Source organism: Scyliorhinus torazame, chromosome 2 (genome assembly GCF_047496885.1).
Source record: "Scyliorhinus torazame isolate Kashiwa2021f chromosome 2, sScyTor2.1, whole genome shotgun sequence".
Lineage (NCBI taxonomy): Eukaryota > Metazoa > Chordata > Chondrichthyes > Carcharhiniformes > Scyliorhinidae > Scyliorhinus > Scyliorhinus torazame.
In genome coordinates this window covers 28,062,043-28,089,752 of record NC_092708.1, presented here as the reverse complement: position 1 = coordinate 28,089,752, position 27,710 = coordinate 28,062,043, and the positions used below count along the sequence as shown (strand labels likewise).

The 27,710-nt window shown below is 54.8% G+C and overlaps 1 protein-coding gene across 3 annotated transcripts in view; it reads right to left on the bottom strand.

The window, feature by feature from the left end:
- The window catches only part of sema5ba (sema domain, seven thrombospondin repeats (type 1 and type 1-like), transmembrane domain (TM) and short cytoplasmic domain, (semaphorin) 5Ba), a 563,950-nt gene that overhangs the window by 226,847 nt on the left and 309,393 nt on the right, over positions 1-27,710 (bottom strand). For all 3 annotated transcript variants that reach the window (XM_072469924.1, XM_072469907.1, XM_072469915.1), the window contains 2 exons: positions 25,824-26,031; positions 121-238 (listed from right to left, as the gene is read on the bottom strand). In XM_072469924.1, the coding sequence (XP_072326025.1) occupies positions 121-238; positions 25,824-26,031 (326 nt within the window). The remainder of the gene's footprint in view (positions 1-120; positions 239-25,823; positions 26,032-27,710) is intronic.

The following is a 27,710-nucleotide window of genomic DNA, read 5'->3' as shown; positions in this document are numbered from 1 at the left end:
CGCCCCTGATTTTCCTTCGAAACCCTCTCCAGGGCCCTGACGGTGCTCAGATTAAAAAGACGACCAATGGCGAAGACATTAACGGGAAAGTATTTGCGACGTGTTTAACCAAACACCTACCGGGCACTCTGTGATGTTCTGACTCCACAGACTCATGTTGGAACTGTCTTCAATGGTGGTGCACCGCCTCTTCCTCAGGTCCCAGCCACAGTAAGGGTCCCTCACTCCCAGGCAAGATCTGCCAATCAGATACAGCCATGAACAATTAACCGATTAAAAAAGGAAAATACTCAACTTCCATCACAAAAGTGAAATGCCTCCCAGTGCAGAGAAAAATCACTTCAGAAGCAATGTAGGCCGGCCATCTAACTCTCACGCAGTGTAAAGACATGTTCGGTTCTTGGCACGGCGCGGCCTACACTGGAATCAAAGGACCTGAAACACAGGACAGCACCATGGCAACAAAAGGTAATAGGTCAGTAAATATCAGCTCCATAAAAGAAACCAGGGATTAGAAATTGAAGGAAACTCCAGTGGGCAGGCGGTGATGCAGGAGCTACATTGTCACCCTGACCCGTCAGCTACCTTTCCGTCACGACAATTATTCACTGAAACTCATTTTGTCTATACTCCATTTTGCACCTTCACACCTGCCCCTGAAGCTCCCCCCATCACCGTCGGAAATATCGGCGTAATGCCTGTTTCCATTCGCACCAAGTCCCACTCACCCACCACCGCTCTGCGCTTGATGGCTCCTGTGTTGGAGCTGTCTTGACTTCAAACATTTTTATCCTTGTTTTCGAATCCCTCCGTGAACCCGCACCTCCCTATCTTTGTAACATACTCCTGCCCTCCGCGATATCGGCACCTTGGTCTCCTGAGCACCGGCGATTTTAATCCCCCCGTCATTGGTGGCCTTGCCTTCGGCCAATTGGGTTCTAAGCTCTGGAATCTCCCCCCTAAATCTCCCCACCTCTCTCCTTATCCTTTAAGGTGCTTCTCAAAACCTCCAAGCCCGTGCCGACCATGCTGCCCGACTAAACTAAAATCTTCGACACTTCCTGGGTCCGTATCCCTCTATTCCCATCCTATTCATGTATTTGTCAAGATGCCCCTTAAATGTCACTATCGTCCCTGCTTCCACCACCTCCTCCGGCAGCGAGTTCCAGGCACCCACTGCGTAAAAAACTTGCCTCGTACATCTCCTCTAAACCTTGCCCCTTAAACCTATGCCCCCTAGTAATTGACCCTCTGACTATCCACTCTGTCTATGCCCCTCATAATTTTGTAAACCTCTATTAGGTCGCCCCTCAACCTCCTTCGTTCCAGTGAGAACAAACCGAGTTTATTCAACCGCTCCTCATAGCTAATGCCCTCCATACCAGGCAACATTCTGGTAAATCTCTTCTGCACCCTCTCTAAAGCCTCCACATCCTTCTGGTAGTGTGGCGACCAGAATTGAACACTATACTCCAAGTGTGGCCTAACTAAGGTTCGATACAGCTGCAACATGACTTGCCAATTCTTATACTCAATGCCCCGGCCAATGAAGGCAAGCATGCCGTATGCCTTCTTGAGCAGCCGTGTTCACCATCTCCAAGATGCATTGCAGTAACTCACCAAGGCTCCTTCGGAAAGCACCTTCCAAACCCACGACCGGTGCCATCTAGCAGAACAAGAGCAGCAGATACCTGGGAACCCCACCGCCTGCAGGTTCCCCTCTAAGCCACTCACCCTCCTGACTTGGGAAATATATCGCCGTTCCTTCACTGTCGCTGGGTCAAAATGCTGGAGCTCCTTTTCTGAACAGCACTGTGGCTGTACCGACATGGACCGCAGAGGTTTGTGAAGTTGGCTCACCACCACCATCTTCTCAAGCGCAATTTGGGGTGGGCAGCAAACGCCGGCCTAGCCAGTGATGGGCCGGTTTAGCTCAGTTCGCTGGTTCGTGATGCAGAGCGAGGCCAGCAGCTTGGGTCTGAGGTCATGAAGACCCCGCCTTCTGAACCTTGCCCCTCGCCTGAGGTGTGGTGACCCTCAGGTTAAATCAGCACCAGTTGGCTCTCCCCCTCAAAGGGGAAAGCAGCCTATGGTCACCTGGGACTGTGGCCACTTTACAATAACACTTAGGGAGAAGGGATAAGGTGGGGCGGAGGGCATCATTCGGCTTCTTCTGTTACCAAACCTGGTCAGGCAGGAAGCAGAGACACAGCTTGATGGAACATAGCTGTTTACCTGTCCTATTCTCCTACTCTGCCTGAACGCTCTGAGAAAACACACAGTCAATGTCACACAATTCATCACCACAGGGCAATCAATTTCATTTTGTGCCTTAACAGCCTGAACCCATCGCACTTCATAATGATACCAGGCGACGAATGAAAGGGCAAAGAGAGTTGACGTAGGCATAGGGTGGGAGAGGTAACAAGGATTGAGGGTAAAGAGCAGTCAGGATAATGACAGAACAGAAATAAGACAGTGTGGAACAGAAAAACGACAAGAATGAAGCGAGCAAAGCAATCAAAGCTCATTTTCAGAGAGAAGGTGTGGGTGTAAATCATTCTTACTGTTCTGAATAAATCTACAGGACATTTTATTTTTCTTCCTTCTTCAATTGCCTACTCACTGACGCATTGGCAATCAGCCAGTGAAAAGGTGGCACATTTACATTGCACTTTTATCACCACTCCACACCATGTCTCAGGGCTGCTTCACTTTGAATTGCCGGTGGCGAGGGGGAATACCACAGGAGTCCCAATGTTTCGCTGAGTCTCGACTGTTTTGGAAGGGGCGCAGTGGGGCAGATTTCCCCACTGCATTTCCAAACGCGGCGAACAGTCGCTCAAAGCTCAATGGTGGCATTTGAATTCACGCTCCCTGGTTCGTAAGCTTAGGCTGCGCGTAACTTAACCAGTGCACGGCCATACCCCCAACCAGTGCACGGCCGTATCCCCAACCAGTGCACGGCCATACCTCCAACCAGTGCACGATTGTACCCCCAACCAGTGCATGGCCGTACCCCCAATCAGTGCACGACCGTACCCCCAACCAGTGCATGACTGTACCCCCAACCAGTGCACGATTGTACCCGCAACCAGTGCACGATTGTACCCCCAACCAGTGCACGATTGTACCCCCAACCAGTGCACGACCGTACCCCCAACCAGTGCACGATTGTACCCCCAACCAGTGCATGATTGTACCCCCAACCAGTGCACGATTGTACCCCCAACCAGTGCACGACCGTACCCCCAACCAGTGCACGATTGTACCCCCAACCAGTGCATGACTGTACCCCCAACCAGTGCACGATTGTACCCCCAACCAGTGCACGACCGTACCCCCAACCAGTGCACGGCCATACCCCCAACCAGTGCACGATTGTACCCCCAACCAGTGCACGACCGTACCCCCAACCAGTGCACGACCGTACCCCCAACCAGTGCATGACTGTACCCCCAACCAGTGCACGATTGTACCCCCAACCAGTGCACGACCGTACCCCCAACCAGTGCACGATTGTACCCCCAACCAGTGCACGATTGTACCCCCAACCAGTGCACGATTGTACCCCCAACCAGTGCACGACCATACCTCCAACCAGTGCATGATTCTACCCTCAACCAGTGCACGGCCATACCCCCAACCAATGCACAACCGTACCCCCAACCAGTGCACGGCCGTACCCCCAACCAGTGCACGATTGGAACCCCAACCAGTGCACGATTGTAGCCGCAACCAGTGCACGGTCGTACCCCCAACCAGTGCACGATTGAACCCCCAACCAGTGCACGATTGTACCCCCAACCAGTGCATGATTGTACCCCCAACCAGTGCACGACCGTACCCCCAACCAGTGCACGATTGTACCCCCAACCAGTGCACGATTGTACCCCCAACCAGTGCACGATTGTACCCCCAACCAGTGCACGACCGTACCTCCAACCAGTGCATGATTCTACCCTCAACCAGTGCACGGCCATACCCCCAACCAATGCACAACCGTACCCCCAACCAGTGCACGGCCGTACCCCCAACCAGTGCACGATTGGAACCCCAACCAGTGCACGATTGTAGCCGCAACCAGTGCACAGTCGTACCCCCAACCAGTGCACGATTGAACCCCCAAACAGTGCACGATTGTACCCCCAACCAGTGCACGATTGTACCCCCAACCAGTGCACGACCGTACCCCCAACCAGTGCACGACCGTACCCCCAACCAGTGCACGATTGTACCCCCAACCAGTGCACGATTGTACCCCCAACCAGTGCACGATTGTACCCCCAACCAGTGCACGACTGTACCCCCAACCAGTGCACGACCATACCCCCAACCAGTGCATGATTGTACCCCCAACCAGTGCACAATTGTACCCCCAACCAGTGCACGACCGTACCCCCAACCAGTGCACGACCATACCCCCAACCAGTGCACGATTGTACCTCCAACCAGTGCACGGCCGTACCCCCCACCAGTGCAGAGCCGTACCCCCAACCAGTGCACGATTGTACCCCCAACCAGTGCAAGATTGTACCCCCAACCAGTGCACGAATGTACCCCCAACCAGTGCACGGCCATACCCCCAACCAGTGCACGACCGTACCCCCAACCAGTGCACGATTGTACCCCCAACCAGTACATGACCGTACCCCCAACCAGTGCATGATTATACCCCCAACCAGTGCACGGCCGTACCCCCAACCAGTGCACAGCCGTACCCCCAACTAGTGCACGATTGTACCCCCAACCAGTGCACAATTGTACCCCCAACCAGTGCACAGCCATACCCCCAACCAGTGCAAGATTGTACCCCCAACCAGTGCACGACCGTACCCCCAACCAGTGCATGATTGTACCCCCAACCAGTGCACGACCGTACCCCCAACCAGTGCACGATTGTACCCCCAACCAGTGCACGACCGTACCCCCAACCAGTGCATGATTGTACCCCCAACCAGTGCACGATTGTACCCCCAACCAGTGCATGGCCGTACCCCCAACCAGTGCACGATTGTACCCCCAACCAGTGCACGATTGTACCTCCAACCAGTGCACGGCCGTACCTCCAACCAGTGCACGACCGTACCCCCAACCAATGCACGATTGTACCCCCAACCAGTGCACGACCGTACCCCCAACCAGTGCATGATTGTACCCCCAACCAGTGCACGATTGTACCCCCAACCAGTGCACGGCCGTACCCCCAACCAGTGCACGATTGTACCCCCAACCAGTGCACGAATGTACCCCCAACCAGTGCACGACCGTACCCCCAACCAATGCACGATTGTACCCCCAACCAGTGCACAGCCGTACCTCCAACCAGTGCACGATTGGAACCCCAACCAGTGCACGATTGGAACTCCAACCAGTGCACGATTGTACCCCCAACCAGTGCACGATTGTACCTCCAACCAGTGCACGATTGGAACTCCAACCAGTGCACGATTGTAGCCGTAACCAGTGCACGGCCGTACCCCCAACCAGTGCACGATTGTACCCCCAACCAGTGCACGATTGTACCCCCAACCAGTGCACGGCCGTACCCACAACCAGTGCACGAGCGTACCCCCAACCAGTGCACGGCCGTACCCCCAACCAGTGCACGATTGTACCCCCAACCAATGCACGATTGTACCCCCAACCAGTGCACGACCGTACCCCCAACCAGTGCACGATTGTACCCCCAACCAGTGCACGGCCGTACCTCCAACCAGTGCACAGCCGTACCCCCAACCAGTGCACAGCCGTACCCCCAACCAGTGCACGATTGTACCCCCAACCAGTGCACGATTGTACCCGCAACCAGTGCACAGCCGTACCCCCAACCAGTGCACGATTGTACCCCCAACCAGTGCACGATTGTACCCCCAACCAGTCCACGGCCGTACCCCCAACCAGTGCCGATTGTACCCCCAACAAGTGCACGACCGTACCCCCAACCAGTGCAAGATTGTACCCCCAACCAGTGCACGACCGTACCCCCAACCAGTGCACGGCCGTACCCCAAACCAGTGCATGGCCGTACCCCCAACCAGTGCAAGATTGTACCCCCAACCAGAGCACGACTGTACCCCCAACCAGTGCACAATTGTACCCCCAACCAGAGCACGACCGTACCCCAAACCAGTGCAAGATTGTACCCCCAACCAGAGCACGACCGTACCCCAAACCAGTGCAAGATTGTACCCCCAACCAGAGCACGACTGTACCCCCAACCAGTGCACAATTGTACCCCCAACCCGTGCACGACCGTACCCCAAACCAGTGCACAACCGTACCCCCAAGCTGGGCAACTGTGGCTTCTTGCCTGACTGCATTATGGAGCCAAGGGGCATTTTCTCCAATGCTGGTCCTGAGAAAAGACGATTGCTGTAGTGTTGTGCAGGGTGAGATGGAAGGTGCGCTGTTTTCACAAAGAGCGATGTAACTTCTAATGCACGGCATTTTATTTTCCTGCAAAACTGTGGCAGGCTCTCTTTGAGGACAAAACCATGACATGGCTTTGTAGCCAGCTGCTGTCTTGCTCGATTGTTGTGTGAGAGTCTGGCACATACAGAGTTAATGTGGGGCTGAGTACAGATGATGATTTCTGTCAGAGACACCAACCTGTCACCAACGGCCTCCCAACTGTACAGCGAGCAGGAGGGGTTGGGGGGGGGGGGCAGCGAGCAGGAGGGTTGAGGGGGGGGGGGGAGGGTTGGGGTGAGCAGTGAACGGGATCACTCGGAGTTTCTGCTCCTGCTCACTGTACAAGAATTCTGAAGCTGGACTTGCAAAGGAGATTTGACGGAGTCTTCTGCAAACTCTCTGCCTTCATCCTGCAGGTTTGCTTCTCTGGCGAATGCTCTCAGCATCCTCAGCTTCTTGTTGCGAGCTTCTCTCGGGTCTGCATTGAGGTGAAGTTGGGGGATTGCGGCTTCCCGCTGCTGACCAGTTGGGAGGCCGTTGGTGACAGGTTGGTGTCTCTGACAGAAATCATCATCTGTACTCAGCCCCACATTAACTCTGTATGTGCCAGACTCTCACACAACAATCGAGCAAGACAGCAGCTGGCTACAAAGCCATGTCATGGTTTTGTCCTCAAAGAGAGCCTGCCACAGTTTTGCAGGAAAATAAAATGCCGTGCATTAGAAGTTACATCGCTCTTTGTGAAAACAGCGCACCTTCCATCTCACCCTGCACAACACTACAGCAATCGTCTTATCTCAGGACCAGCATTGGAGAAAATGCCCCTTGGCTCCATAATGCAGTCAGGCAAGAAGCCACAGTTGCCCAGCTTGGGGGTACAGTCGTGCACTGGTTTGGGGTACAGTCGTGCTGTGGTTGGGGGTACGGTTGTGCACTGGTTGGGGGTACGGTTGTGCACTGGTTTGGGGTACGGTCGTGCACTGGTTGGGGGTACAATCGTGCACTGGTTGGGGGTACGGTTGTGCACTGGTTGGGGGGAACAATCGTGCACTGGTTGGGGGTACAGTCGTGCTCTGGTTGGGGGTACAATCGTGCACTGGTTGGGGGTACGGTTGTGCACTGGTTGGGGGTACGGTTGTGCACTGGTTTGGGGTACGGTCGTGCACTGGTTGGGGGTACAATCGTGCACTGGTTGGGGGTACAATCGTGCACTGGTTGGGGGTACGGTTGTGCACTGGTTTGGGGTACGGCCGTGCACTGGTTGGGGGTACAATCGTGCACTGGTTGGGGGTACAATCGTGCTCTGGTTGGGGGTACAATCGTGCTCTGGTTGGGGGTACGGCCGTGAACTGGTAGGGGGTACGGTTGTGCATTGGTTGGGGGTACGGTCGTGCACTGGTTGGGGGTACGGTGGTGTATTGGTTGGGGGTGCAATCGTGCACTGGTTGAGGGTACGGTCGTGCACTTGTTGGGGGTACAATTGTGCCCCCCTATCTCTCCTGCCCCCCCAACCCTCCTGCTCGCTGCCCCCTAGCTCTCCTGCCCCCCCAACCCTCCTGCTCGCTGCCCCCTAATCTCTCCTGCCCCCCCCAACCCTCCTGCTCGCTGCCCCCCTATCTCTCCTGCCCCCCAACCCTCCTGCTCGCTGCCCCCCTAACTCTCCTGCCCCCCCAACCCTACAGCTCGCTGCCCCCCCTATCTCACCAGCCCCCCGCCCCCCCCAACCCTACAGCTTGCTGCCCCCTAAATCTCCTCCCCCCCAACCCTACAGCTCGCTGCCCCCCTAACTCTCCTGCTCCCCTAAATCTCCTCCCCCACCAACCCTCCTGCTCCCCTCAACCCTCCTGTCCCCCTAACCTTCCTGCTCCCCTCAACCCTCCTACTCCCCTCAACCCTCCTACTCCCCCTAACCCTCCTACTCCCCTCAACACTCTTGCTCCCCTCAACCCTCCTGCTCCCCTCAACCCTCCTGTCCCCTAACCTTCCTGCTCCCCTCAACCCTCCTACTCCCCCTAACCCTCCTACTCCTCTCAACCCTCCTACTCCCCTCAACCCTCCTACTCCCCCTAACCCTCCTACTCCCCTCAACACTCTTGCTCCCCTCAACCCTCCTGCTCCCCTCAACTCTCCTGTCCCCCTAACCTTCCTGCTCCCCTCAACCCTCCTACTGCCCCTAACCCTCCTACTCCCCTCAGCCCTCCTGCTCCCCTCAACCCTCCTGCTCCCCTCCCCTCCTGCTCCCCTAACCCTCCTGCCCCCCAACCCTCCTGCTCCCCAACCCTCCTGCCCCCAACCCTCCTGCACCCCAACCCTCCTGCCCCCAACCCTCCTCCGCCCAACCCTCCTGCCCCCAACCCTCCTGCCCCCCAACCCACCTGCCCCCAACCCTCCTCCGCCCAACCCTCCTGCTCGCTGTTCTCATTGAGCCTCCCATTTCCCGCTCCCTCGCCGTTCCCACTCACCGATACCCCCTCGCCGCTCTCTCTGACCTTCTCACCCACCGATACCCCCTCGCCGCTCTCCCTGACCTTCTCACCCACCGATACCCCCTCGCCGCTCTCCCTGACCTTCCCACTCACCGATACCCCCTCCCCGCTCTCCCTGACCTTCCCACTCACCGATACCCCCCTCGCCGCTCTCCCTGACCTTCCCACTCACCGATACCCCCCTCGCCGCTCTCCCTGACCTTCCCACCCACCGATACCCCCCTCGCCCCTCTCCCTGACCTTCCCACTGACCGATACCCCCCTCGCCGCTCTCCCTGACCTTCTCACCCACCGATACCCCCCTCCCCGCTCTCCCTGACCTTCCCACTCACCGATATCCCCCTCGCCGCTCTCCCTGACCTTCCCACTCACCGATACCCCCCTCGCCCCTCTCCCTGACCTTCCCACTGACCGATACCCCCCTCGCCGCTCTCCCTGACCTTCTCACCCACCGATACCCCCCTCCCCGCTCTCCCTGACCTTCCCACTCACCGATATCCCCCTCGCCGCTCTCCCTGACCTTCCCACTCACCGATACCCCCCTCGCCGCTCTCCCTGACCTTCCCACCCACCGATACCCCCCTCGCCCCTCTCCCTGACCTTCCCACTGACCGATACCCCCCTCGCCGCTCTCCCTGACCTTCTCACCCACCGATACCCCCCTCGCCCCTCTCCCTGACCTTCCCACTGACCGATACCCCCCTCGCCGCTCTCCCTGACCTTCTCACCCACCGATACCCCCCTCGCCCCTCTCCCTGACCTTCCCACTGACCGATACCCCCCTCCCCGCTCTCCCTGACCTTCCCACTCACCGATATCCCCCTCGCCGCTCTCCCTGACCTTCCCACTCACCGATACCCCCCTCTCCGCTCTCCCTGACCTTCCCACTCACCGATACCCCCCTCGCCGCTCTCCCTGACCTTCCCACTCCCGATACCCCCCTCGCCGCTCTCCCTGACCTTCCCACTCACCGATACCCACCTCGCCGCTCTCCCTGACCTTCCCACTCACCGATACCCCCCTCGCCGCTCTCCCTGACCTTCCCACTCACCGATACCCCCCTCGCCGCTCTCCCTGACCTTCCCACTCACCGATACCCCCCTCCCCGCTCTCCCTGACCTTCCCACTCAGCGATACCCCCCTCGCCGCTCTCCCTGACCTTTGTACTTACCGATACCCCCCTCGCCGCTCTCCCTGACCTTCCCACTCACCGATACCCCCCTCGCCGCTCACCCTGACCTTCCCACCCACCGATACCCCCCTCGCCGCTCTCCCTGACCCTCCCACTCACCGATACCCCCCTCGCCGCTCTCCCTGACCTTCCCACTCACCGATACCCCCCTCGCCGCTCTCCCTGACCTTCCCACCCACCGATACCCACCTCGCCGCTCTCCCTGACCTTCTCACCCACCGATACCCCCCTCGCCGCTCTCCCTGACCTTCCCACTCACCGATACCCCCCTCGCCGCTCTCCCTGATCTTCCCACTCACCAATACCCCCTCCCCGCTCTCCCTGACCTTCCCACTCACCGATACCCCCCTCGCCGCTCTCCCTGACCTTCTCACTCACCGATACCCCCCTCGCCCCTCTCCCTGACCTTCCCACTCACCAATACCCCCTCCTCGCCCCTCTCCCTGACCTTCCCACCCACCGATACCCCCTCGCCCCTCTCCCTGACCTTCCCACTCACCGATACCCCCCTCGCCGCTCTCCCTGACCTTCTCACTCACCGATACCCCCTCCTCGCCCCTCTCCCTGACCTTCCCACCCACCGATACCCCCTCGCCCCTCTCCCTGACCTTCCCACTCACCGATACCCCCCTCCCCGCTCTCCCTGACCTTCTCACTCACCGATACCCCCTCGCCGCTCTCCCTGACCTTCCCACTCACCGATTCCCCCTCGCCGCTCTCCCTGACCTTCCCACTCACCGATACCCCCTCGCCCCTCTCCCTGACCTTCTCACCCACCGATACCCTCCTCGCCGCTCTCCCTGACCTTCCCACTCACCGATACCCCCTCCTCGCCCCTCTCCCTGACCTTCCCACCCACCGATACCCCCTCGCCCCTCTCCCTGACCTTCCCACTCCCGATACCCCCCCTCGCCTCTCTCCCTGACCTTCTCACCCACCGATACCCCCCTCGCCCCTCTCCCTGACCTTCCCACTCACCGATACCCCCCTCGCCGCTCTCCCTGACCTTCTCACTCACCGATACCCCCTCCTCGCCCCTCTCCCTGACCTTCCCACCCACCGATACCCCCTCGCCCCTCTCCCTGACCTTCCCACCCACCGATACCCCCTCGCCCCTCTCCCTGACCTTCCCACCCACCGATACCCCCTCGCCGCTCTCCCTGACCTTCCCACTCACCGATTTCCCCCTCGCCACTCTCCCTGACCTTCCCACTCACCGATACCCCCTCGCCCCTCTCTCTGACCTTCTCACCCACCGATACCCTCCTCGCCGCTCTCCCTGACCTTCTCACCCACCGATACCCCCCTTGCCGCTCTCCCTGACCTTCTCACCCACCGATACCCCCCTCGCCGCTCTCCCTGACCTTCGTACTTACCGATACCCCCCTCGCCGCTCTCCCTGACCTTCCCACCCACCGATACCCCCCTCGCCGCACTCCCTGACCTTCTCACCCACCGATACCCCCCTCGCCGCTCTCCCTGACCTTCTCACCCACCGATACCCCCCTCGCCGCTCTCCCTGACCTTCGTACTTACCGATACCCCCCTCGCCGCTCTCCCTGACCTCCTCACCCACCGATACCCCCCTCGCCGCTCTCCCTGACCTTCCCACTCACCGATACCCCCCTCGCCGCTCTCCCTGACCTTCCCACTCACCGATACCCCCCTCGCCGCTCTCCCTGACCTTCCCACTCACCGATACCCCCCTCGCCGCTCTCCCTGACCTTCTCACTCACCGATACCCCCCTCGCTGCTCTCCCTGACCTTCCCACTCACCGATACCCCCTCGCCCCTCTCCCTGACCTTCCCACTCACCGATACCCCCCTCGCTGCTCTCCCTGACCTTCCCACTCACCGATACCCCCCTCGCTGCTCTCCCTGACCTTCCCACTCACCGATACCCCCTCCTCGCCGCTCTCCCTGACCTTCTCACCCACCGATACCCCCCTCGCCGCTCTCCCTGACCTTCTCACCCACCGATACCCCCCTCGCTGCTCTCCCTGACCTTCCCACTCACCGATACCCCCCTCGCCACTCTCCCTGACCTTCCCACTCACCGATACCCCCCTCGCCGCTCTCCCTGACCTTCCCACTCACCGATACCCCCTTGTCGCTCTCCCTGACCTTCCCACTCACCGATACCCCCCTCGCCACTCTCCCTGACCTTCCCACTCACCGATACCCCCCTCGCCGCTCTCCCTGACCTTCCCACTCACCGATACCCCCTCGCCCCTCTCCCTGACCTTCCCACTCACCGATACCCCCCTCGCTGCTCTCCCTGACCTTCCCACTCACCGATACCCCCCTAGCTGCTCTCCCTGACCTTCCCACTCACCGATACCCCCTCCTCGCCGCTCTCCCTGACATACCCGCTGACTACACTGCCCCTTGCCAGCTTCCCGCTCGTCACTTCATTGATCCTCGATTTAGGAGAGAGGAAGCGCGAGTTAAAGAAAGGGGCTGTGTGTGTGTGGGGCACGTGGCGGGAAGCATTGAGCAGGAATATCCGAGGAGGGAAGCAGCGGGCAGGAAGCAGCAAACTAGGCGTAATTCGAAAGAGCGAGTAGAAGGATTTCTGGGCCAGTCAGGTTCAAGGCAGCCGATAGGTTTTCAATGTAAAAAATGCAAGCCATGACATAACTTAACTCATTATTTGTCCCTTTATTGGAAAGAGTTTTCATTTAACACGTTTTCTTTCAGTACACTGTTTTTTTAGGAAAACATAAGGAAGGCTAAATGAGTGATGGGTGTAATTTGTTTTTAGTGATGCTAATTGAGGGATGAATGTTGGCCAGGACATCCAGGAGAAGTCCCACACTCTTCTTCGAAATAGTGGCCATGTGAGACAGCAGTCTGGGCCGCGGGTTAACATCTGAATCAAAAGACAAGGCAGCACGACTTGCGTTCTGCACTGAGAGTGTCAGCCTGGATCCAAAGCACAGGTCTCTGGACTGGAACTGGGGCACACTGTCCCAGGGGTTCAGAGGGGGGAGTCACACCCACCGAGGGTTGGCTGACACCGGACTGTACAGGCGAGTTGCCCAAAACAACCATTTCAACCACGGGAGGAGGTTGAGGAGGGGCCGGACAGTGAAATCGTTGCCTGAAGATTAGAAACGGCCGCCACGCCCTCCTTGCTAGGAAAGAGCAAGTTAGATATGGACAGTGAAGACTATTTTACCCATCCTCGCCCATCCGTCTGAAATAAGGGCCTAAAGTTCACTCTCCCACTGCGCCCACCTGTATTACCCAATTAACTCTACTGGGTTTGTTTAATTTGACGCTGTGCTCTGAATGATTTGGAGGGATAATAGTTCCAAAAGAGGAAATAGCACTATATTATGTTCCCTAGCCCCCCCCCACCTCTCCCCACTCCTCCCTCTTCAGGGCCCCCATGCCCCACAAAGCAGCAGACAAGATTCTGCGCTGGGGAAAGTTGCTGGATTGACGCTTGTCAATTATCACAGAATTGTTACGGTGCTGAAGGAGGCCATTCGGCCCATCGTGTCTGCACCGGCTCTCCAAACGAGCGTCATAGCTCACTGCCATTCCTCTGCCTTTTCCCCGTACCCCTGCACATTGGTTCTATTCCAATAACCATCTTCTTGAGGGCCTCGATTGAACCTGCCTCCACCACACTTCCAGGAAGCACATTCCAGAAGGTTTTTCTCTCACATCACACTCTCTTCTTTTGAGGGGACTGGGGAAGCTGGGATCTTTAGGACGGAGGCGATTGAGGGGAGATTTACCAGAGGTGTTCAAAATTTATCTGGGCTTTTTGACAGAGTAAATGAGGACAAACCTGAGGGCCGGTGAGCAGAAAATTCTCATTGAAGACCATTGGCTAATGGACGGCACGGTAGCACAGTGGGTAGCACTGTTGCTTCATAGCGCCAGGGTCCCAGGTTCGATTCCCGGCTTGGGTCACGGTCTGTGCGGAGTCTGCACATTCTCCCCGTGTCTGCGTGGGTTTCCTCCGGGCGCTCCGGTTTCCGACCGCAAGTCCTGAAAGACGTGCTTGTTAGGTGAATTCTGACATTCTGAATTCTCCCTCTGTGTACCCGAACAGGCGCCGGAGTGTGGCGACTAGGGGCTTTTCACAGTAACTTCATTGCAGTGTTAATGTGAGCCCACTTGTGACACTGACAAAGATGATTTTAAAAAACGGAGGGGAGATCCGGAATTGGAGATCCCGAAAGGGAGGGTGGAAGCTGATTCAAAAGTAGCCCTCAAAAATATTGGATAAATATTCGGAAAGAAAAGTTGTGGCTGGAAGAGACCGAAGAGCCTAATTGGATTGAAGAGCTGGCACAGGCGGGGCGAGAGGGAACGAATGGCCTCCTTCTGTGTTGCAGGCTTGGGAGGTTTAGTTGGAAGGAAGGCTGGGGAAATATTGAAACTAGAGAAACGGTAATGGTGAGTTTGGTGAGTGGAACTAAAGTAAGAATCCGGAATGGCGATAGCCTCAGTGTCTGAACGGCAAACTGGTGAAGTAGCACCCATCAAGGGGCCCGCACGAACATAGCAGGCATCCGGCCTGGTAGCCAGGGCAATGGCAATATCTGTCTACCAATGGGACCCGCAGCAAGCCAAGGATGAGGCATGGAGGGTTGATGCAGACTTATCGTAGCATCAGCAAATATCAGCCAGCCATAAAAATCATCTCAATCCATTTCAATTGCCTGGTTTGGGGGGGGGGGGGGGGGGGGGGGGGGGGGGGGGGGGACCCATCACAAATCAACATGACGCGCCTTCACGGTGTCGACTGCAGAGCTGTCTCCAGATGTTGGCACCAATCCCCAACAGTAGAAACAAAAGATGAATACGAAAGTATTGAACACTCTGCACTTTAATGTTGTGCCAACACATTTCTCTCACTCTCATCGCTCCGAATTGTTCCCACCGTCTCCCATCTCCAGTGACAGGCCTGCGACAGCCGTCTTGCAGCTCAAACTGCTCTCGCAGCTCTGATCTGCAGGCTGCCGCCGGTAATCGGGGTGGTTCACGTGGACATGAGACGCAGACCTCGCAACACCCTCCCTCACTCGCTCACCAAATCTCAGGGACTAATGCTCCACCAGTTGTTGTCTTTCCTTCGTGGCAACTTTGGTCCACTGTTGTCAAAAGCGCCACATGAAAATGAAATGAAAATGAAATGAAAGATGAATGAAAATCGCTTATTGTCACAAGTAGGCTTCAAATGAAGTTACTGTGAAAAGCCCCTAGTCGCCACATTCCGGCGCCTGTTCGGGGAGGCTGGTACGGGAATTGAACCATGCTGCTGGCCTGCCTTGGTCTGCTTTCAGAGCCAGCGATTTAGCCCTGTGCTAAACAGCCCCTTGACCCAAAAAAAAAAGCAAAAACCCCCGGCAAGACGTCAGAAGCGGATTCAGAAGCTGGATGCTCCGTCGCCCAGGCAACCGAGCCCAGCCGAGACCCCATTCACAAAAAACAAAAACCTGCCCCTTGCAAAGGTGTCGTCGGCTCTTGGTAAATGATGCGGTTTCATGAGCACCCCTGGCACTTTGCCCACAGTGGCGTTCCTTCGTGGACGCGCTCAGACAATGGAGGCAGTTGCTCCCGCCATCTATCTTTAACTTGCGGGCACGAGGCAAAGACAGAATAAAGCTCGGATGTAGCAACAGCCCGAGGTGGCAGCCAAAGCTTCGACAAATGTGGAACCAGCATTGTGCAGGGGGGCAGAGGGCCTGGGTGGGTGCAGAGGGCCTGGGTGGGTGCAGAGGGCCTGGGTGGATGCAGAGGGCCTGGGTGGGTGCAGAGGGCCTGGGGGGGTGCAGAGGGCCTGGGTGGGTGCAGAGGGCCTGGGTGGGTGCAGAGGGCCTGGGTGGGTGCAGAGGGCCTGGGTGGGTGCAGAGGGCCTGGGTGGGTGCAGAGAGCCTGGGTGGGTGCAGAGGGCCTGGGTGGGTGCAGAGGGCCTGGGGGGGTGCAGAGGGCCTGGGTGGATGCAGAGGGCCTGGGTGGGTGCAGAGGGCCTGGGTGGGTGCAGAGGGCCTGGGTGGGTGCAGAGGGCCTGGGTGGATGCAGAGGGCCTGGGTGGGTGCAGAGGGCCTGGGTGGGTGCAGAGGGCCTGGGTGGATGCAGAGGGCCTGGGTGGGTGCAGAGGGCCTGGGTGGGTGCAGAGGGCCTGGGTGGGTGCAGAGGGCCTGGGTGGGTGCAGAGGGCCTGGGTGGGTGCAGAGGGCCTGGGTGGTTTGTGGGTCAGTAATTCCTCCATGCAGTTCAGCAGGAGAAGGAAGGATAAACGATAATGGGCTCCCCTGCAACTGCCCCCACCACCGGTTAAATAATTTACATGACAGAAGTCCTTCTATTTCACCCGACTCTTGTTCTATAATTCTGTAATGAGGATTTAGTAAATCTCTGTTTATCCAGCTTATCCCCATGGTAGTGAACACACAAAAATATTAACACACACATAAACAAACATGAACACACGCACACGTGAATGCACACACATACATGCGAACACACACATGAACACACAAAAATGAACATATACATGAGCGCACACACAAACACAGACAGCACACACACATGAACAGAGACAATGCACACACGAACATGAACACACATGCTGCACGGTGGCACAGTGGTTAGCTCAGCTGCCGCTCAGCTCAAGGGACCCATGTTCACTTCCAGCCTTGGGTGATCGTGTGGAGTCTGCACGTTCTCCCCGTGTCTGCGTGGGTTTCCTCCGGGTGCTCCGGTTTCCTCCCACAGTCCAACGATGTGCAGATTAGATGGATTGGCCATGATAAATTGCCACTTAGTATCCAAAAGGTTAGGTGGGGTTACTGGGTTACGGGGAAAGGGTGGAGGCGTGGGCTTAAGTAGGGTGCTCTTTCCAAGGGCCGGTGCAGACTTGATGGGTCGAATGGCCTCCTTCTGCACTGTAACTTCTATGATTCTATGATCTTATGTCACACAAAAATGAACATACGCACGTACATGAACACACACACACGAACAAACACAAAGAACAGGCACAAACATGAACACATGTGAACATGAACACATGTAACACAAGCATATGTGAACATGAACACACACATGAACATGAACATACATGCATAAACACACACACAGAAGAGTTACACACAGAGGTTACTATGTAATCTTAGAGTTAAATTAATGTGCAATTAGCAATATTTTCCATTCCTCCCTTGGTCAGACAACTTGCAGCATTATGTAATGTTTACAAAGCTGGATCAGTAACTTAGACATCATGAGGTCACATCCTACTGTGGCCAAGTTGTGAATCTGAATTCAACGAACCTGCCAATGTGTGGGCTCATACCCGAAAGCTGGCTCTAAAGGTTCACCCAATTGGCATAAACAAAACCGGCATGGTTTAGTAATGCCCATTAAAACCTGTCACCTCTACCTGACCTGGCCTACCCAGAACTCTAGCCCACAACATACGGTTGACTCTGAAAGAACACAGGAAACAGGAGCAGGCCATTCGGCCCCTCGAGTCTGCTCCGCCATTCAATAAGATCACAGATGATCTGGCTGCGGCGTCAACTCCGCTTTCCTGCCGTCACTCCACAACCCTTGACTACCTTGTCGATCAAAAATCTGTCTTACTCAATCTTGAACATATTCCGCAGCCTGACGACCCTCTGAGAGAAGAAATTCCCACTCATCTGCGAGTTAAAAGGGAGACCCCTGATTTTGAAATGGTTCCCCCCTGGTTCTAGAATCCTCCACGAGGGGAGGGGCGGGCTCTGTCAAGTTGGCTGGCAGCTCGCGAGGGCAGACGTCCTCCCACTGGGTCTCACCCTTACGTCCTCAAAGCCGTCCGCCAGCACGCGATGACCGTGGGGCGGCCTTGTTTAAAGTTGGTCGGTCCGGGACCAATATTTCTACCAGGGGAGAAAGCGGGAAAAGGCACCCCACCGGACAACTTGCTTTCTCATCTTTCTGCGGCTGGCAAATTTGGCTACAGCCCACGCTGCCCCTTCACCCGGTTCACTAATACAGGTGGCGAATAGATGAGGCCCTTGAACTGCTCCCTCTGGTACTCGATTTAGCTACAATTTATTGAGTTGAAAATGCCACAATTATCCAGACCCTGAAGTAGGTTAGCGAGCAAATAAATCGGGAATGAGGTCCTCACCGGTATGGAAGGGTTATTGGGCATTGCCATGCCACTGCGCCCGGGGTAGCCAGTGCTGTGCCAGTGGGGGAAATAAAAGGTCCTCAAATATTCAAACTTCTTAACGACTCCAGGGAGAATGGGAAACTGAATACAACTGAATCCAGTCAAGTGCGAGTGTTGGATTTTGACAAGTTATTTCCAGGGAAAACATAATTTATGTGGACTGTCAAAGAGTGAAGTTTTAATTGAAGATAATCATATTATTTGAGATACATGTCGGTTAGGAAGGAAATAACTTTTCCTCATTGTTTGAAGGTTTATGATTCTATAGGTACAGTAGACATCTGTTTTCTGACAGTGTTGTACTTCAGCTCGGCCACAGGGTACCTGACTAAATAGGGGGTTTAGTAACAGGTAATTATCTACAGCTGTAGCTCCCGTTTCCTCACCCCACCCCTCCCTGCTCCATGCTCAAATGTTTGGCAACCACAAGATTTTGATAGTTTTCCATCTTGAAATTTTTCTCCTGGGCAGCACGGTAGCATAGTGGTTAGCACAATTGCTTCACAGCTCCAGGGTCCCAGGTTCGGTTCCGGCTTGGGTCACTGGCTGTGCGGAGTCTACACGTTCTCCCCGTGTGTGCGTGGGTTTCCTCCGGGTGCTCCGGTTTCCTCCCACAGTCCAAAGATGTGCAGGTTAGGTGGATTGGCCATGATAAATTGCCGTTAGTGTCCAAAATTGCCCTTAGTGTTGGGTGGAGTTACTGGGTTATGGGGATAGGGTGGAGGTGTTGACCTTGGGTAGGGTGCTCTTTCCAAGAGCCGGTGCAGACTCGATGGGCCGAATGGCCTCCTTCTGCACTGTAAATTCTATGATTCCTCTGTCCTCTCCTCGCCCCCACCCCCGACTCCACAACCTATTTCCCTCCAAACCTCTCAACAACCATTTGCCACACTGGGTGTATCCGACAGGGTGAGTGGCACTTGCTAAATTGCCCAACGGTACGCTGCCTATCTGGGCAGGAACATCGGGATTTCAGCTCACCCCCAGTCTACCTTTACTTTACATCCCCTCAGAATCCACCGGATGACTCCCAGCCGATGGAAATTCTTCCCGATTTAATTTGTCCACTCTCCGGCACTGAGGCCAAGTGTGACGTTCCCACTCTCGGAGGAGGTGTTAAGCTTGAGCTCCTGTCTTTCCTCTCAGGTGTACGCCGCCAGTCCCATGGCAATCTCTCCAGGTACCATGCCTTGAAAGGATGCTGGTGACCATGGACGTCAGTGCTGGTCCATGGTCACCAGCCCATGGTTACGCTTGGCAAGGTACTGCAGTGGCTTGCCCTTGCCACCTGCAGATGGCGAACCAGGAATCTCTCCCACTCTTCACGCCTGCCATTGGCACAGTTTGGAAGGACTTACAAGTTGACCCACAGCCTCTTTGGCCACGTTGCGGATGCACCTTCTTCCGCCATCAAGCCCTCCAGTGGGATTTGAACCCAGACAGTCTGGTTCAAAGGCAGGCGGGTACTGTTTCTGGTCCCACCTGCAATGATTCCCGTGGTGGGTGACGGAAAATGTGGCGGGCCATTTAAAGGTCCGTTGGCCTTGGGCGGGAATTTCTAGTCTCAGTGCGGGAGCAACCGGGAAATCCCGCCCAGGGCTGTTGCCCACTGCACCACAAGTGCTCCTATGGCAACGCTTGGAAGAAATTCCGAGGAGGTCTCGCTTGAGTCAGGGCCACCATTTACCCCTCAAACACCATCAGAGACTCTATCCATCACCGTGAGCGCGATTCAGCAGACTCAAATACAAGTCTGCCGTGTGGCGCATTTAGCGAAGTGTTTCTTAGCAGCTGTAATCTGAGAAAGACCCCGCTATCCAACCGCCCTTTGCTGTTTCTTTTGGCCTCGAGGAGTTTCTCCCTGCCAAGGGTGCCAGGCTGGCAGTGCCATGGTGCCTGGGTGCCAATGTCCCAGGAGACACCCCCCCTCACCCCCACCAGTTGCCGTCATGACTGGTCTACGTTTGGGAGAACCAGTACTAAACGTCGCCTTGGCGAGGCCGCCCAGAGAGGGAGAGAGGTGTTAGGGAGGGAATTCCAGAGCTTAGGACCCAGGCAGCTGCAGGCACGGTCACCAAGGTTGGCGGGAAGGAAGTCAAGGATGCACAAGAGGCCAGAAGAGGAGACTGGCAGAGCACTCGGAGGTTGTAGAGCTGGAGGGAGTTATTATTGTTAGAATAAATTTAGAGAACCCAATTCTCCTTTTTTCAACTATGGGGCAATTTAGCGTGGCCAACCCACCTACCCTGCGCAACTTTTGGGTTGTGGGGGTGAGACCCGTGCAGACATGGGGAGAGTGTGCGAACTCCATACGGACAGTGACCCAAGGCCGGGGTCGAACCTGGGACCTCAGCGCTGTGAGGCAGCAGTGCTAACCACTGCGCTACCTTAGCTGGAGGGAGTTATAAACGTACCCGCGAGAAGTAAACACAAATATCGGTAAGTCAAATGATTTGATGGGACCTATTAGAGAGGCTTGTACTGACAAGGCCTCAAGTGCCAGCCGTGATTCAGCAGATAGAGCATGGACCCCTGAGTCAGCAGCCCCCTACTCTACTCCCTTTACACACAAGGCTGGATGGCAAAATTTGGCTCCAACTCCATCTACAAGTTTGCTTTGTTTGACACGACTGTCGTGGGTCGGATCACGAACAACGATGAGTCAGAGTACGGGAGGGAGATAGAGAACCTAGTGGAGTGGTGTAACGACAACAATCTCTCCCTCAAAGTCAGCAAAACTAAAGAGCTGGTCACTGACTTCAGGAAGCAAAGTACTGTACACACCCCTGTCAGCATCAACGGGGCCGAGGTGGAGATGGTTAGCAGTTTCAAATTCCTAGGGGTGCACATCTCCAAAAATCTGTCCTGATCCACCCACGTCAACGCTACCACCAAGAAAGCCAGCGCCTATACTTCCTCAGGAAACTAAGGAAATTCGGCATGTCCACATTGACTCTTACCAACATTTACAGATACACCATGGAAAGCATCCTATCGGGCTGCATCACAGCCTGGTCTGGCAACTGATCGGTCCAAGGCCGTATGAAACTTCAGAGAGTCGTGAACCACAACCCAGTCCATCACACGAACCTGCCTCCCATCGATTGAGTCTGTCTACACCTACCGCTGCCTGGGGAAAGCGGGCAGTATAATCAAAGATCCCTCCCACCCGGCTTACTCACTCTTCCAACTTTTTCCATTGGGCAGGAGATACAGAAGTCTGAGAACACGCACGAACAGACTCAAAAACAGCTTCTTCCCCACTGTTACCAGACTCTTGAACGTCTCTCTTATAATTATAATAATAATCTTTATTATTGTCACAAGCAGGCTTACATTAACACTGCAATGAAGATACTGCGAACATCCCCTAGTCGCCACATTCTAGCCCCTGTTTGGGTACACTGAGGGAGAATTCAGAATGGCCAATTCACCTAACAGCACGTCTTTTGGGACTTGCGGGAGGAAACCGGAGCACCCGGAGGAAACCCACGCAGACGCGGGGATGCTCTTGAAGGTGGACAGAAAGGATGGCACAGCACCTTTTGAGCAGAAGAGCAGGGGACTAATCTACTGTGAGGGCCAATATTTATCCCTCAAATTGTTCTGTCTTCTGGTGACTGCCATTCAAAGTAATTACACTTTGAGACTGTGGAGCTCGCCATGTGATTGGTGGACTGATAACACTCTTGCTGAGCACCTGCCTGCGATGCAGCAGTGAAACGTAGCATCCAGGACGTGCATCGCATTAACTATTAGTTCTTAGCTTTTTATGACTAATATAACAACATAAGAACGGCAAAACGGATTATCTGGTCATTACTGTCTGTGGGATCTCACTGTGTAAAAATTGTCTGTCACATGTCTTACTGTCCCTACACTTTAAAAGTAGCCGAATAGCTATAAAGGGCTTTGAGGGAGGTGCTGAGCTCGTGGAAGTTGCTGTATAAATGCAGGTTGATTCATTTCCCGGAGGATCCCACTGCCGGCCAATAGGGGGCCCCCCCCCCCTCCGCCGCTGCAAACGGCACCGCGAGGGGGCACAGAAAATCCCGCCCTTCATTTGATGAGACTCAGAGATCGCATTGGATAATCTTTCAACGGGCCGGCACCGACACAGCGAGCTGAATAGCCTCCCCCCCTCCCCCCCCCCCCCCCCCCCCCTTCAGCAGCACTCGAAGATCTCTGCGGCTTGGGCAACTCAGCCTGTGGAAAGTCAGTAATTCCACACTGTCTTTCCACAGCCAACGCCCTCCCTCTGCGGGGAAGGAAGGAATGGTCCATGTGTTCGCTCAGTGCCGCCCTGCTGACATACTGGGTGTCGCAACTGGTATCAGGGTTTTGGACGGCGATGAGAAAAATAAGCACCCAGACATCTGTTGACTTTGACCGTCCCCTGTTGGCACACAAGTGGAAATAGGACACTCGCGGTGTCAGCAATCTACTAAATCCTCATTGACATCATGAAGCCCCAGGTGAAAATGGAGAGTCCCGCCGATTTGCTGATTGCCTCCCCACCCCCACGTTACATAAATACCAGCTGTCCCGCAGCATCTCGCAGCAAAGGGATTATTCCGGAAGAATATTCTTGCTGGCAAGGTCACACTCGGATTGAAGTTGGACAGGCAGCACAACTTTGTCAAAACCCAACGCGCTCTAAGGATGAAATCTGATGCATTCAAGGCCTCCCATGACCGCTACCACCTTCGGAGGGGGCAAGGGCAGCAGATAACTGGGAACACCACCGACTGGAGGTGCCCGCTCAAACCACACGCCGTCTCGACTTGGAAATATATTGGCCGTTCCTTCACTGTCGCTGTGCGAAATCCTGGAACTCCCTCCCTAACAGCAGAGTGGGTGCACCTACACCACATGGGGTGCTTGCAGTTTAAGAAGGTGGCTCACCGCCACCTTCTCCGGGGCAATTAGGGACGGGCAACAAACGCTGATCCAGCCAGTGACGTGCAGTGAAAGAATTGAACAAAGAAAGGTCTCCATGATTGAAAACCGCACCCAGCAATGGTTTCCAATCGCTTGACGCAACTCCCATCACCACTGACCTTCTTGGGTGATGACCTTTGGCATTTCAACTCCGGCACCTGCCCATCTTTCTCTCCACTCCGCTGCTGGAGGCAGCCACCCCACTGTCGGAACCTCCCCAGGAAAATTGGCAGCTTGTCTGTCCATCAAAACCTCCCCATTGCTTTCAGTCACCTCTCACCCGCCTGAAACATGGTCACTGCATTAACGCAGTAATGGCCAAGAGCAACAGCAATGTGCATTCACATACTGGCTTCAACACATTTCTCCACTGGAGTTCAATTGGCACCAAACAAAAGTGGACGACATTAGATTGGATGTCAAAGAGCTAAGTATCGAAGGAGAGAGAGGCAGAGAGCATTAGAGGGGTAATTCCAAGGCTTAAGGCCGAGACAGCAGAAGGTATGGCTGCCGGCGCTTGAGTAATGGAAATCAGGGACGTGCAAAAGGTTGGAGTTGGAGTGGCACAGAGATCTCGGAGGTCTGTAGGCCTGAGATTGAGAGGCTGAGGCAAAGGAGCCATTTGAACACATTGATAATAATCATAAAACCAAGGGCAGGAGCCAAGGTATAGTCGTATGTTTACAGGATGAAATAGGACACCAGGAGGGGAACAATTCAATTTGTCTCAGGCAGAGGCCAGGGTGTGGGTGAGGCACAGAGAGGATACGGGGACAGAAACTCCACTCAGCGCAGTCACAGATACACCACTCAGCGCAGTCACATATACACCACTCAGCACAGTCACATCTACACCACTCAGCGCCGTCACATATACACCACTCAGCAGTCACATATACACCACTCAGCGCAGTCACAGATACACCACTCAGCGCAGTCACATATACACCACTCAGCGCAGTCACATATACACCACTCAGCGCAGTCACATATACACCACTCAGCGCAGTCAAATATACACCACTCAGCGCAGTCACATATACACCACTCAGCACAGTCACATCTACACCACTCAGCACAGTCACATATACACCACTCAGCGCAGTCACATATACAGCACCCAGCGCAGTCACATATACACCCCTCAGCACAGTCACATCTATACCACTCAGTACAGTCACATATACACCACTCAGCAGTCACATATACACCACTCAGCGCAGTCACATATACACCACTCAGCGCAGTCACATATATACCACTCAGCGCAGTCACATATACACCACTCAGCACAGTCACATATACACCACTCAGCGCAGTCACATATACACCACTCAGCGCAGTCACATATACACCACTCAGCGCAGTCACATATACACCACCCAGCGCAGTCACATATACACCACTCAGCGCAGTCACATATACACCACTCAGCGCAGTCACATATACACCACTCAGCGCAGTCACATATACACCACTCAGCACAGTCACATATACACCACTCAGCGCCGTCACATATACACCACTCAGCGCCGTCACATATACACCACTCAGCGCAGTCACATATACACCACTCAGCACAGTCACATATACACCACTCAGCGCAGTCACATATACACCACTCAGCGCCGTCACATCTACACCACTCAGCGCAGTCACATCTACACCACTCAGTACAGTCACATATACACCACTCAGCACAGTCACATATACACCACTCAGCGCAGTCACATATACACCACTCAGCGCAGTCACATATACACCACCCAGCGCAGTCACATATACACCACTCAGCGCAGTCACATATACACCACTCAGCGCAGTCACATATACACCACTCAGCACAGTCACATATACACCACTCAGCGCCGTCACATATACACCACTCAGCGCCGTCACATCTACACCACTCAGTACAGTCACATATACACCACTCAGCGCAGTCACATATACACCACTCAGCAGTCACATATACACCACTCAGCACAGTCACATATACACCACTCAGCGCAGTCACATATACACCACTCAGCGCAGTCACATATACACCACCCAGCGCAGTCACATATACACCACTCAGCGCAGTCACATATACACCACTCAGCGCAGTCACATATACACAGCTCCGCGCAGTCACATATACACCACTCAGCGCAGTCACATATACACCACCCAGCGCAGTCACATATACACCACTCAGCGCAGTCACATATACACCACTCAGCGCAGTCACATATACACAGCTCCGCGATGTCACATATACACCACTCAGCGCAGTCACATATACACCACTCAGCAGTCACATATACACCACTCAGCAGTCACATATACACCACTCAGCGTAGTCACATATACACCACTCAGCGCAGTCACATATACACCACTCAGCGCAGTCACATACACACCACTCAGCGCAGTCACATATACACCACTCAGCAGTCACATATACACCACTCAGCACAGTCACATATACACCACTCAGCAGTCACATATACACCACTCAGCAGTCACATATACACCACTCAGCACAGTCACATATACACCACTCAGCGCAGTCACATATACATAGGTTGATGCTCTTTTAGCTGCGCCTTCAGGAGACTCACTGTTCTGTTTTGTAGGAGAAGCATCGTTCCAATGGAATCTTCAACACCATCCCGTTCAATCCCACAAACAGGGACCTGTCGCTGTGAAGGATCTGCAAGCTTCGAATCGGCTCCTGTTTGCCCGGCGGAAGCAGCTGCAACTCCTCCAAGTAGCAGCCTCGCAGGCTCTTGGTCTCCGACGAGAGGGTCTTCAGAATGGTGCCGTGCTCTGCGTTCAAAAAGAAATAGTCATGGGGTTACCGGTGAATCAGGGCGTCTGTCGTGTTGGCGAATCCATCAGTTTAATTTGGCGAAACAGAAATCAACTAAACACCTAGACCCAGGACATTAGCCTATATGAATGCACAAGTGGGAGGCCACAGAGTGGAGACAACCAGGCCAGAGTGCGATGAGGAACCATTCCCAACTTGGGAATTTGGTGCAGCCGGGGAATGCTGTGCTGCCTTTATCCTTTCTCAGAGCCGAATAGCTAGTCTCTGTTCAAAAGCGCTACTTGGGGGAGCAGCTCGGTGGTCGATTGATGAGTTTAAAGATTTTATCCCTCTTTCGGGGGCAGAAGTTTAAATCGGTACTGAGGAGACTTAGGCATTGCATTGAGTTTATAGCTTAACCCGTTAAACTGCTCGGTATAACTACACACAACAGTTGAGTTGTATTTTTAGAGCTGAAAAGTAATCAGCTGAATTGAACACAATAAAGAAGGCAGGGAAGATGGTGCGTTGCAGCTGTAGCATGTGGGAGTTGCTGGTGGGCACCACTGTGGCCCACGCCAACCACATCTGCAGTTAGTGTCTGCAGCTCGAGGAACCTCAGCTCAGAGCTGCTGCGCTGTTGTCTGAGCTGCGGACACTGCGACGCATCAGGGAGGAGGCAGTGCCCCAGGAGGCAGTCACATCTCTTCGGGCTAGCTCCCTTGAACTTGCTCCATGGTCGTAAGACCATAAGACATAGGAGCAGAATTAGGCCACTCGGCCCATCGAGTCTGCTCCGCCATTCAATCATGGCTGATATTTTCTCATCCCCATTCTCCTGCCTTCTCCCCAGAACCCCTGATCCCCTTATTAATCAAGAACCTATCTATCTCTGTCTTAAAGACACTCAGTGATTTGGCCTCCACAGCCTTCTGCGGTAAAGAGTTCCAACAGATTCACCCCCCCTCTGGCTGAAGAAATTCCTCCTCATCTCTGTTTTAAAGGACCGTCCCTTTAGCCTGAGATTGTGTCCTCTGCTAGTTTTTCCTACAAGTGGAAACATCCTCTCCAAGTCCATTCTATCCAGGTCTCGCAGTATCCTGTAAGTTTCAATAAGATCCCCCCTCATCCTTCTAAACTTCGAGTACAGACCCAGAGTCCTCAACCGTTCCTAATACAACAAGCTCTTCATTCCAGGGATCATTCTTGTGAACCTCCTCTGGACCCTTTCCAAGGCCAGCACATCCTTCCTTAGATACGGGGCCCAAAACTGCTCACAATACTCCAAATGGGGTCGGACCAGAGCCTTATACAGCCTCAGAAGTACATCCCTGGGGCAGACGTGTGTGCCAGTGTGTGAGGCAGCATAGTTATGGGGTTAGATGCTGTTCTCTGCAGTTGAGAGGGGGAAACCCTTGGCTGTGTTGCTTGCCTGGTTTCAGGATCAAGAACATCTCTTCCGGGCTGGAGAGGCACAGTAAGAAGTATTTAGACACCAGGTTAAAGTCCAACAGGTTTGTTTCGAATCGCTAGCTTTCAGAGCTCCGTCATCAGGTGTGTGATGAAGGAGCTGTACTGCAAACGTTAGTGATTTGAAACAAACATGTTGGACTTTAACCTGGTGTTGTAAGACTTCTTACTGTGCCCACCCCCAGCCCAACCCTGGGAGGGGAAGGATCCGGTTGTCATGGTGACT